At 43.1% G+C, this 13,124-nt stretch overlaps 1 protein-coding gene across 5 annotated transcripts in view; it reads left to right on the top strand.

Moving 5' to 3' along the window:
• PBX1 (PBX homeobox 1) overlaps positions 1-12,748 on the top strand; it is a 298,544-nt gene extending 285,796 nt beyond the window's left edge. For all 5 annotated transcript variants that reach the window (XM_053244214.1, XM_053244216.1, XM_053244217.1 and 2 more), the window contains one exon: positions 4,455-12,748. In XM_053244214.1, the coding sequence (XP_053100189.1) occupies positions 4,455-4,547 (93 nt within the window). In that variant the 3' untranslated portion in view covers positions 4,548-12,748. The remainder of the gene's footprint in view (positions 1-4,454) is intronic.
• Positions 12,749-13,124: the final 376 nt, after the last annotated feature.

Raw genomic sequence — 13,124 nt, 5'->3', positions numbered from 1 at the left:
TTACATCAAAATGTAATGTGGTCATGTGGGTGAGGAATTGAACTCTCAGTTCACCACACCAGGAATTTTTCTCCCAGCTCAAAGTGTTGGAATGCAGGGATATAGGGTGTCAGGAGGGAAACACCTTACCCAACAACACAATTACACTGCAGTGTCTAAGGGAGGCATCAGATAGATCAGGATCCAGGTGTGAGCAGCATCAGGTCTTTAGGGGAAGATCAGAGGGCAGATGGATCATTAGAATGATGAGCTGGAAGTGACTAGGTCTCAGGTGATCGAGATCTCATGAGAATATGAGACCAGGGGCACAGCTAAACTTGAATCGGGGAGGGGGGAATGACCCTTGACCCTTGAGGAAGAGAGGCCTGCCTTTGGGTGACAGCTTGCTCTTGCTCTCCCCCTCACACATCTCTCTGGAAGGTGGGGGTCAGGGGCTAATCTTCACTTTTTGTCCCAGGACCCACTCCAGCCTTGCTGTACATGCTCACGCAGCATGTCACAGTACAGGCACAAAATTGCCAGCAATATTGCCATGTATTTCAGGGTGGGTTAGGAAGGCAGTCGTGATAAGATGGACAGCTGGGGCTCCCAGGAGTGGAGCAAACTGAGGGGCATGGCTGCAGGGGGAGCAGAGGAGAAGGAAAGGTGACAACCAGCTCCCCAGGTAATTATTGAGGCCTCCAAGGACAAAGGCGAGGGTTGAAAGGAGGAAGTGGGGCCAGAACTGGGGTGGACCTGGACAAGAGGGTGTGGCTCACCTCACAGCCTCAGCTGTTGGATTTGCTTTTCAGACTCTTGGGCTAGAACAATGTTTGACCTACAAGAATCCTGTCACTGTGGTCAGCATCAACCATGGTCAGAGTTGGGAAGTTGTAGCTCACAAATGGAGTCACAAGCACCATCTTGGCTCCCACTCTCATGCTAATGGAAGCGTCTCTGGCCTGGTGAGACCTTTTGCTACATTATGGCACTCTCCAGTGCAAGAGACACTGGAATGTTCTCAGTTCATTTGCCTATTTGTCCTTCACCTGCTGGAGGAAACTTTCTAGGCCAGATCACCTGAGGGTACCACAAAAGCTGGATCTCACCTCTCTTGTGACAGAGAAAGCCCATCATATCCAGCCCCCTAAAAAACATAAGTCTTGTAAGCTGAGTGCATTTGCTGTGAGTTTGGTAAGAGAGATAAGAGTGAAAGAATGCAAAGCTATTAAGATTATCCACATAGAATTCTTTTCCTTGCTGTAATTGCCCTTTCAGAGGAATGGAGACTTGCAGAGTAGCTTGTCTGTAACTTCTGTTCCACATAACAACTTTTGTTCCGCAGCTAATCCCGTGGAATTTAGGTGGTAGGGAATGCATGTCCAAGATGTGCTTCTGGTGCAGCTTTTTGGTTGCCCTTTACATAGCTAGTATGGATTCTGGAAATATCAAATCTTTAGCTATTCTTGCCAGAACTTTGGGCCCAGATACACTTTATGAGCCATATTTCTATATTTGTATCCCATATATCTGTTATGTATTTTATAGAGTTTGTGGGCATGTTTGTGTGAAAGTCATACTTTCTGATGATCTACAGATACCAAATTTTGCACATACAATCCATCCACTGAAATTAGCTGAATGAACTGCTTTTTACACTGGAATATGTTAAGGTTTGTTTGTTTGATGAAATTCTGAGCCCTTTCTCACGATCAGTGAGAAAGAGGTTGCGGTGCATGGGGAGGAAGGTTGTAAAAACCTCCCTCCCTCACAGACAATTGCCCTGTCCATGCTGTGTGCTCACATGGGCACCTGTTTCCCCGGCAGCACGGAGGGTCGGGGGCTGGGGCACGTTATAAATCCCATTATGCACTGCGCGAGTGCATGGTGCCGGTGCCAGCTGGGAACCCCACAGTCTCCCAGCCCCTCCTTCAAGCAGCCAGAGCTGGCAGACGATTAAAAAATGGGGCTGAGTGCTTACCCCCTTAACCCTATTTAAGAGACTGGCCTCTTTGGTGGGTTTGCTGCCACGCCACCACAGGGAGCCACTTAGCTCCTGGCAGTTCGTACAATCAGCTAAGACCAGGCTTGGCTCTCTTAGCCCAGTTTTGGCTCATCATAAGAAAAGTCTCTCTGAATATAATCAGATTCTGACTGTTGTTCTAAACAGATTTTTAACACTCAATAATTAGATCAGTAATTTAAAAATGATATCATGCCCAAGAGAACCAGAAGATCTTAGATTCAAATGTACTTCGGTTCAAATTTACCATATATAGTAATTATTCAATCCAATGAATAATGTTTGATGTTGAAATCCTACAAATTTCAAACCGTTCTTTTACTCCCCTTTTGCAAGCACTTTAATTAAAAATTCTTTTACATATATTTAATTTCTTGAACTGCCCTATACATGTAATCTACACAAAATGACTTTGCCCGGTCAGCGATAGATCTCCCCTGCTAGTTTGATATATTTAAGGTGGCTGGAAAAGGTTGTTCCTGGAAATGGACATTTAAGCAAGATTAAATTGGATATTTAAATTTCAAAACCTACTTGGAGTGGACAGCTGAATAGTCAAGTCATCAACAGAATTTGAGCACTGTTACACCTGGCAGATATCCATGTCAAAAATGGAAGATTCATTTGGAATATAAAATTTGGGAATTTTAGTGAGAATGTTCCTTCTGGAATGAATTACTGCTTTCACTTTTATTTCATGTTCCTCCCCAATTGGAAAGCCTAATGTTACAAGTTTAATACCCAGCAATGCTTGTTTCGAAGCAGTAGTATTACTTTAGACTGCCTTTCCCACTGGCTGGAATAATATACTCGCATCAGTAATGTAATGTATAAGACATGAGTCTTAGCCAGAACTTCCTGTGATCCCTGAAGCATGTTTTGAAGCCTTGGAGATCTTGAGCATTGCTGGGGGTACTGCCATTCCTATTAGGGATGCGCATGGTGGGGGGCAGCTTGAAGGTGGGGGGATGCCTTTAAGGGCGGGGGGTGCTCTTACCCCTCCCGCTGTGCTCTCCCCACTGGCGCTACACTTTAAAAGGGTCCGGCGGGCGCGCCTAACATGTGCACGTGCGTCAGGTACTTCCGGTCACTTCCTATCCAACAAGGCAATGGGGCAGCAGGGAGGTATGCTGCCACCCTGCTGGACCCTTTTAGAGTATAGCGCCAGCAGGAGAAATGTGGCAGGAGGAGGGGTAAGGGCACCCTCCCCTCCCCTTAAAGGTATCCCCCCTGTCTTCGAACCAGCCGAACCACCAGTTGTTCAGACCTGTTCGGAGGCCCATAAAAGGGCCTCTGAACAGGTTTGTGCACATCTCTAATTCCTATGAGCAGAAAAGGCAGCATTTATATAGCCTGTGAACTAGCTTTTAGGTGATCATTAAGTCTGAATTCAGCTATACCACTGAGACTAATACATTTTAATTCACGTAATACAGTTATCCTTGTATATCCTGTGCTACCACACGCAATTTGTACTACAAACTACTGCTCCTTTTAAAATAAATGGGGATTGCTGAGAGACAGCGTTCTGTTATTGATTTTATATTGCTTACAAGTTCTCTTTCTAATAGCTAAAGAAGCAGATTGTTATCAAAGAAAGATTGTATTAAAAATAGTTCATTTCAAAAGCCTGTCCACAGTCATTCATACTCTGTTAACATCCTATTTGTATTATTGCAATGCGTTATATATGAGACTAGCTTTGAAAGCAGTTCAGAAACTACTGTTAATGCAAAATATGGCACCTTGGTTACTGACTGGGACACATGTGTAGAATGCATCTCACGAGTGCCAAAACAGATGCTCTGGCTCTTGGTCCAGTTTGGGCTCACTCCAAGGTGCTGATTTTAATCCTTGAGACCAGGATCCTCTTCTCCCAGGTTGTGTGGGTCTTTCTTTGCTCCCTCCCCCTGGCTTCAGCAGTGACCCAGAATAGGACATCTCCATGGCCATGCCCTGACTTTGAAATGCTCCCCTCCAGAAGGCTTGCCTGCCCCCAAGCCTGAAGTCTTTTCAGCACCAGGAGATTTTTGTATTGGCCCTGGGCTTTAAGAAGCTGAATGGTTTTACTGTTTTATCTGGCTTCTCTGTTTTTCTCCTGCTTCTGTTTTATGCTGTCTTCTGTTGTTGTTATGTATTGATTGTTGGTTCATATTTTAGTCTTCGTAGCCACTCTGAGAGGCTTTTGTGGAACGTGAGGGATAGACTTCTACGATATAAATAAATAAACCTTTAAATAACTATCACCAACTCGATGGCACAACTTTACCGTTAAGACTAATGTGGCTGTCCCAGCATCTGCCATTCCTAGCATAGGCATGGTGGTCCTTAGTGGCAGCCATCTTCTAAGTGGGTAGATGGTGGGAAACCCCTACTGGGAAGCCTTTGGAGCTCAAGTCCCTGCTTGTGAAAGTGACTGACAGATCTCTCTCTCTCCCTTTGTTCCTCCCAGGCTAATGGAGGTTGGCAAGATGCTACAACTCCTTCGTCAGTGACCTCCCCCACAGAAGGCCCTGGCAGCGTCCACTCTGATACCTCCAACTGATCTCCCAGCAACCCAGCATCCCTGGCTGCCTCCTACCCTGCACCAGGCAGAGATGGGGGCTGAGAGGGGAGGGGTTTTCTCTCCTAATGTTGAAGCCGTCGGGCTGGATCCAGAGCCGACCGGCAAACTCAAGAGTCTCCTTCTCTTCTCTCTGCTGGGATGCTTTTTCAGCCAATCTGGACAGTTCTTTATACTCTCTTCCCTTTCTTTTCTGGGTAGAAGCCACCTCTCCTTTCACCACCGCCATCACCCATCCTCTCATAGCTGAATATTTTTCAATCTGAAGAAAAACAAAACGGCTTCTAAAAGTATTTGTACATTTTCATGTTGTTGTTTGTTTTCTTTTGAGGAGTCAGTCTTTACCTCACTCCAGTCTATCCAGGCACTCACCTCCTTCTGTTTCTCTGGTGTCTGTCACTACCTCTTTGCAGCAGTACCTAAGGCCTCCTCCTGGCCTTTGGGTGCCACTCTTCTTTTTCTTCCTCCAAGTAAGGGCAATTGTCTGTTCCTCTTAAGGCCCTGAACCTGGGTGAGTTTCCTCCAGGATATTCCCTGTTACAGGCTGGATAAATGCAATTCCGGTGCTGCAAGGTATGACTGCAGCATGCCACGTTGCAATCAAGAAGACCAGGAGAATGCTAGCCAATCTTCTCCTTGCTGTCCTGTTGTGCCTTGGATCATACCCCAGCCATGCCTCCTGCCACTTCTCACAGCCACTATTTCACAGTCTCCCATAGACCTATAATCAGGCCTGCGTGTACTTTAGCACCATGAAATGTACATTTGGTGCTTAGAATAAAGTAATACAAATGCAGTAAATCTGGACAGTATACTACCTTTGCATAATTTATCCTGGTTCTAATATTCAAGCTTTAAAGGTTTAGAAAAGTGCTTGCCATTTATTTTGGCAGCCGGGTAGGAAATCCAGTGAGATTAAGGAAAAGGTAAACTACTTAGAGGCAGAGAGATGAAGGCAGCTAGAGCCTCAGTGTTTTACCCCATGATTATGTGTCTTCTTCAAGCACATTACCCACATGTTTTCAAGTCATTGTCCACAATCATGAAACTTCCAAAAAATAAAGCAGAATTCCTCAGGATGCTCTGGGCAAGATATCCAACTGCACAGTGAAACTGCAAACATGGCAAAATACCCACAGCCCTGATTACAGTTTTTTCTTATCAATATCTATTGGACCAATAGCGGGGGGGGGGACTAGAGCTATGCTTTTGGGAGATTAATGATACCAAGCTGCTGGTATGCACACACAACCAGTGAGGAATTGGGTCTATGTGGCTCATGTGGCTTGCTACAAACTTCTGTGTGGATCCTTGATAAAATTGCGATTGTTGCCTTGATTTTGAAAAAGAAAATTACAGTTTGACCCATCACCCTGGGAGGAGATTTGTTTTTCTGGAGGGAAAAGGCTGTATAAGGAAAGGATGGAGGAACAGTTCTGGCCCACAGACTGGACCTATGGAAACTCTTCAGAGCAAACGGGGGCTCTCTGACAAGTGGAGTGGCTACTGAAAAAGACATTTGCCCGGTGGCTTAAATTACCACCTGTGCTCAGAGGCAGTGGCCCCACATGGCAAAAAGAGCTGGTTACCTAAAGTGGCAAATTTTGGGTATAATTAAGGATGGCAGAGAGGAAGACAGGTCTCCTTTCAGTGAGGCTTGCCTAGGAGAACTTCCCAGTAGATTGTACCGCATATTAATCAGTAAGGGGTGGTACTGTTCAGCTTTACTGCCTCAGGTACCCAGATGCCTTAGGCCAGGCTTGCATTTGATAGTAAAGAGGTTGTAAAAAATATGTCCCAGGTGATCCTTAACAGTTCTAGAGGAAAAAATGGGATACAAACTAAGCCCAGCTGTGAGCTATTAGTTGCAATTTACAGAGATAAGAAGTGTCCAGACCTCATGAACCGTATCCACTGATCCAATGTCTATTGCCTTTTGACAGCATTTCTTAGCAAAGTAGAGGGGTTGGATTGTAGTTCTGGGGGTTTCTAAGGATGCTTACTCTAAATTACTCAGCACTGATTATCACTACTTTTCAGCTTTCCTGCTTACAATCAGGTGATTAAAGGGTGGGATTTCCCCACCTTTTCATCACAAATATGTGTTTGTGAAGTGGAGTGCAATCCATGTTAATGATTATTATGAGTACAGAACTTCAGGGTGATAAATAGCCTGGATTGATCAATACAGCTGCACAAACTTATGGTTGTGGCATTAATTGTTAGTCAGCAGTTGTCAGCCCACTTAATTGACATTAACTGCACACAACACAAATGGAATTGTGCTAAAGCAGCTAAAGTCCAGTTGAGTTCCTAAGGAATGATGTAGACAAACTCTTTCCTTACAGCCAGGCAACTTCTCAGAGATGCTGGCAGGGGCTGCAGAAAGGACTCTGCTCCACTTCTGTCACTGTTATGTAATTTCTGAAATTTGTCTTCTCAGCAGCTTCTGTATCAGTGGTGGGTCCATGCCACCTCATATGAAGCTGCCTCTATCTCTGTGGTCATCTGGATGCATTTGAAATGAAAACTAAATGAGTCTAAAGTACTGCAGTTTGTCCACAAAGTGGTTGCTACTTGTTGGGATGTGTGAATGCTTGTGAGAACACTCTTTGAATATCTTAATGCAATTAGAAAGTTGCAATTCATTGCATGGTGTGGTCCTTAAGGTTTGCTCTTAGCAGTATTCACATGGACCACTGTATCCTGAACTGCAATGTATGAACAAGAGCCACAATCCACTGGAAGTAAATCTTACTCAAGCCCCATTTAAATATGTGGGTGATGTTCATTAGTGTGGTCAGACAATCCTCAGACAAGGATCTGAATGGTAGAATTTCAGTTGCATGGCAGTACAGACCATAATTTTTTGAGAAAAATTAGATGGAGCTGCATTTATCTGCCTGTAACAATGCACCTTCCTCTTTCTGGTCCGTCTTGGTATGGTACTAACTCCTAACGGTACACACACTGGTAATGGTTCTTCTCATATCCAAATTTACTATTTTTTATTATTATTATTATTATATTAATGATTATTATTGATTATTTTTATTAACTGTGAGTTGCCTTTTCTCATACACTTTTGCTTCTTTATTTTCTGCCCAGAAAAACCCGACTTCGATACCAAAAACAAAAAAAATTTAAAAACTGCAGAAACTAAAAAAAACTTTAAAAAACCCTAAAAATTTAAAAAATTCAATTCTTTCAGCTTTATTAACATTTTCCATTGTTTCTTGCGATTTGTGTCTCGTTCTTTGTAGTAATGATGATAATGAACATTTGATAATGAATGTTCTTGTATATTCAGATAAAGAAAAAAAACCAAAAAAGCAGTCTGAATTTAATAGTGTTTATAATAAAAAATAAAACGTTACCCTCATAGCACGCATCAAAGGGCAGGCTGTCTCCACCCTGTCCTTTCTGTGGCAAAAGGCGCTTCATACCTGTATAGTTTTTAACACCAAACTACCTACATTCACCTTTCTTTTGTTTCCTTTATTTTTTAATTTTCATGCATTTGTGAATTAGTTCAAGAATGCTAGAAAAGTGTAGAGTTGTGCACATTCATTTCCTGTTACACAATGTTGAAAGAAAAGTGACAGTAATTCATTTTGTAAAACTTTTAAAAATGGTTGGAATAGTGAGCATAATAGGTACACCTAATACTTTATGTTTACTAACTTTGAGAGCCAGAAATTACATTTTCTTTTTTGTTTTTCATTCTATGAAGAGGACTTTTGTTTTTGGGTCCAATCCATGGGAAGTCTCCAGTTCAAGCCCTTCTGAAATGAGGCAGCTGTGCAACATCATCTTCTGTTCATTTCCGTGGGGCTCACACCGGAGGCTGGGCTTTTCTTTATTTTAATTGTCAGACTATGGCCTTGAGGAGAAAAAGCAAACAAAACCTTCCCCTGCCTCTTCACTCCGTAATCCTTTGCACTATGTTCAAAGTGATGTGAAAAGCTTCATTGGTAAAAAAGAATCTTGAAAGAATTATTGTGTGATTTGTGCGTTTAATAAAATGAATAATAATACTTCACTAATCAGGAGATCATGTCAGACAAAGGCTAAAGCCAAGAACTACAGAAATGAACATGGACTCTGAAACATGGGACTTAAGCAAAACATGTCAGAAGGTGCCTGAAATTCACTTGGCCTCAGTCCTGAAACCACTTGTTTAAGCTAGATGTGGGTTTAAAAAAAAAAAAAAAACATGTTTGAGGACTCTGGCATGAGTCTCCCAAATGGGAATGGGAATTCAGTAGCCTTGGAAAATCCAATCCTCGGTCCGCAGATGGTTTTCTTGAAGGGCCTCTGAGAGACAAGTGAAGGCCAGCGAGCCAACATCTCAACCCTCCATCCTGTGAAAGGACTTTTGTGACTGCCTCCCTGCAGAACCTTGGCCATGCCTCTCAAAAGCTACTTTACATTTTTGCTGTATGAAACTTGGTAGTATTGTATGAAAGTGATTCTTTTTATTCATACCTGGCAACTTTAAACATTCGTAGATTTAGGCCTCTTTTGCCATGCTCCAACTGCCAGACAGGTATGAGATCATTTGACTCGGCACAACTGAGCCCTTATACCTGTACAATGTGGGGGCTTAGTTCTGGGATATATAAATAATACAAGATATAAGAATGCCTCTCCATGTGCCTTTCTCTCACCTTTGAGTAACCTCATCTAGGATTTAGGGGGCAGGGCATTCTAGAATAGGGGTTTCTGAACAAACAGCCCCAGTACACATTTTTAAAGCATTAACCAAAGTTGCTGAGCAGTAAAGAGCTACAGATAGTCACCCTGTCTCTACATTTACCCCATCAGGGTGGGCAGTGGTAGACAAATATGTCAGCAGTTGCTAGGCAACTAGTACTTCCTTTCCTTGGATTCCTTGGAAATATTTCTGCCCTCAAAACACTGATCCTTGGGTACATCCAAGGTTGAAATGCTCATAAAATTAGGTTATATATTTTGAAAGATTATCTAGTCAGACCCAGTTCCTAAATGTACACTACAAGGAAGGACTGATATTCTAGTCTCACAAATGTTTTGAGAAGAAACAACAAATCTAGTGTTCTGTTGCATTCTGTCGTCTGTTTAAGTGCTGGTTTTTAATTTTTTCCTTAGAGGTACTAGTTTACCCTAATTCAAAGATGAGCACTTTCCAGGAGTAATAATAAATCTACTATTTCCTGAGGTGTCCTGGCAATTCAGTGTTTGCAATAGGGTTGCCAACTGTCCCTCATTACACAGGATGTCCCTCATTTCAGGGATGAAATGTTGGTCCCTAAAGGGACAGCATTTGTCCCTCATTTATTCAATAGCATATAATTCACTTATAGGTAAAGTGTGCCGTCAAGTCGATTTTGACTCCTGGCATCCACAGAGCCCCATGGTTGGTAGAATACAGGAGAATTCAGCATCTTCCTATATCGCCACTGCCCGATATAGTACCAGCGGGTATTCAAACCAGCAATCTTCTGCTTGTTAGTCAAGCATTTCCCCACTGCGTCTTACATATACGTCAGTGATACTCAGGCTCTTGATTACCACTGCATACACCTTCCAGCCCCCTAGCCAGCCCCCACAAACTTGTGTCCCTCATTCTGGAACTTGTGTCCCTCATTCTGGCAATGAAATGTTGGCAACCCTAGCTTGCAAGCTTATCTTGATTGCCAGCAAAGAAATCCCTGATGAGGAAATGAAGACTTTGTGGAACATAGATGACCCCAGCTACTTTATTTTATGACTTTACTGAGCTGAAAAGGGTGTGTGTGGTGGTTGTGCCCCTTGAAAAGAATCACCTCTTTCAGCAAGGGGTGTGGGGGTGGGGGTTTCCAAATCATGCAAAAAATTCACTGGAGTGTGTCCCATTGCCAAAGCAACCAGACCAGTACACCCCATTTTGCTGCACCACAGCACTAAAGACACCACAGTGCAACAAAATAAGGAATATTAGCCCAATTGTTGTACAGAGTGAAGGCAAAGCAGATGGTTTCATTTGGCCCCACTGACATTGTAACAGAGCCAGATCTGATTGGCTACATGGTGCCTTGATGTCAAAACATTCACAGTGTGATCCTTCATTGGCTAGGGTTATGACCTGAAGAATTAAGCAGCCACAAAATCTCCAAAACTGGGGAAATAATGGGTGGAAAGCGGTGTGAAAAATGCACAAAAGATGGAATTACATAGGGTATTTCCATGTTCTATCGACCCCTCTTGAAAACACACTTTTGCTCACCAAAAGTTCACAAGCAACATTTCAGCCCAGCTCTCTTTAAAGCCACTCAGCATTTAGATCCACCCAAGACCTGGTTGTCTCCAATCATACAATGAGGTGCGCTTTGTAGGGCTGTCTTTTGGTCAGTTTTGGCTCACTACATTACAAGGAGGCATAGCTAGACATGGAGCTACTCTCTTGTCTTAGAAGTGCTAGCAGGCATGTTCTAACTAAAAGGCTACAAAAACCTACAGAGCAGCATAGACCTAGCAATTTAACTCCAGTGGATTTGCAGAAATGAGCTTACATATGGAGGGCAAATTGTATGTTCAACAGAACAATGGTAGTCTAAGTCACACTTCTTTATTTATAGATTTACAGTAACCTATGTTGCTGTACCTGTAAAACTCTGTGGGCCTCTTTGGCTATGACTTTCCTACCAGGGAGAAATCTCCACTCACTCATGACCATGGGGAGTGCGGCTAGAATTAACAGTGACTGCCAAGTCCCACACACTCCCATGAAGCGTAGCAAGAGAAACCCAGAATTTCTGGGCAATTCCAGTCCAACTGCTGTAGTTAAACAGTATTTAACAAGCACCTGATCCTTGTTAGCAATCTCGATAGCTCTTTAAGTGCAGACCCCATAGTTGTGAAGACATGGCCTGTGTATTAGGGATGTGCACGGAACCGCGGCTGGGCAGTTCGGAAGCAGCAGGGGTGGCGCTTTAAGGGTGGGGGGAGGGTGCACTTACCTCTCCCGCTGCTTTCCCCCCACTGGGGTTATTTTTTTCATAAAAACCTTTGGGACAGCAGCGTACCTCCCTGCCACCCCGTTGCCCTCCTCGGCCAGAAGTGGCTGGACGTACCAGGCATGGATGCACCCATTGCATGAGCGCATGCATGCACATCAGATGGGCATACACGCACACACGATGTGCACACGCGCAGCCTGTGTTTCCGGACACTTCTGACCGAGGAGGGCAATGGGGAGGCAGGGAGGTACGCTGCTGCCCCAAAGGTTTTTATGGAAAAATAACGCTGGTGAGGGGCAAGTGCACCCTCCCTTGCCCTTAAAGCACCACCCCGCGGGGCCTTCAAACTTCGAACCGGCCCCATCTTTGAACCTCTTTGGAGTCCCGTAAAAGGGCCTTCGAACAGGTTCGTGCACATCCCTACACTGTATGAGTCTCAGGAATGCACTCTACACTTTGCAAAAATAAAATAGTGCTCATCCAAGATAACCTGTGTGTATCCAAATGTTACATTTTCCCAGCTGACCCTGACACTGAAACCCCCATTCCTTTGGGGGCTGCACGATGGAGTCAAGTTATAGTGTATTCAGATAAATGTGGAATAGGCATTTATCAGACATTACTTTCTCCTGAGGCCAGACAGAAAGCCAAGTCCTGGTATCATTGGCACATGCAGGAATTTGCAGGACAGGGCTTGTTTTGGGAAGACAGTTGGGAAGTTGGGAAAACACATCAAACCCAGGTGCTGTAAAATAGCCCACTTTTTAATTGGCAAGTTATTCTGAACTTTTCACATCACTCTTTGCATCAGCCTCCTTCCCCCGCAAGCAACTCCCTCCCCCCAAAGCTTCTTTTAAGAGTTTTTATTGTTGTTGTTATCAAAGATATATTACAACATGCATTGTTTGTTCTTGTTACAAGCCCTTTTCCACCCCACTGGGTTCTGAATTCTTTTGTCTTTCTTTTGTTTCCTATGATTCCCAATCTGCACTCTAGAAAGGCTTTTCTTTGACTTACATTAAGCTTTTCTGCTCCTTTACAGACAAAGGCCTGTGTCTTTTTGATTCCCACTGAAACCTTTCTGTTCTATAATAATACTAACAAGATGTAGGTTTTACAGTCTCTTGATTTGTACTGGTAATGCATATTCCAAATAAATAGTTTCTTTTGTTGCAAAAAATAAATAAATAAGGCGTGTTCCTTGTATAGAAACAATTTTTTCACCTTAAATATTTAATGTAATTTGGTAATTGGGAAATAGATAGAAGGAGAGGGAGATTCTAATGTGGCCCTCCATTTTGCCCAAGCTAAAATATCTATTAGGTTTAATACATGGTAGAATAAGGAATTGGGAGGAGGCATTTTGAACTGGTTACTAATAGGGTGGTAGATGCTTCTAACTATATGGAAGATGGTTTAGCAGGAGCATGAACTAATTAGGGAAATAAGCAAAGAGCTTTTGTAATATTCATAATTACCCTTGGGTCTAAATTAATCTTCAGTTATTTCCTAAAGATCTTTGCTTCTACAAGCAATTAAAACAACAGTCACTTAACAATTTAAGACACACTACTCTTAA

This window comes from Hemicordylus capensis, chromosome 4, assembly GCF_027244095.1.
Source record: "Hemicordylus capensis ecotype Gifberg chromosome 4, rHemCap1.1.pri, whole genome shotgun sequence".
Classification (NCBI taxonomy): domain Eukaryota; kingdom Metazoa; phylum Chordata; class Lepidosauria; order Squamata; family Cordylidae; genus Hemicordylus; species Hemicordylus capensis.
The sequence above is the reverse complement of the archived record's forward strand: the minus strand, read 5'-3'. Positions and strand labels throughout refer to the sequence as shown.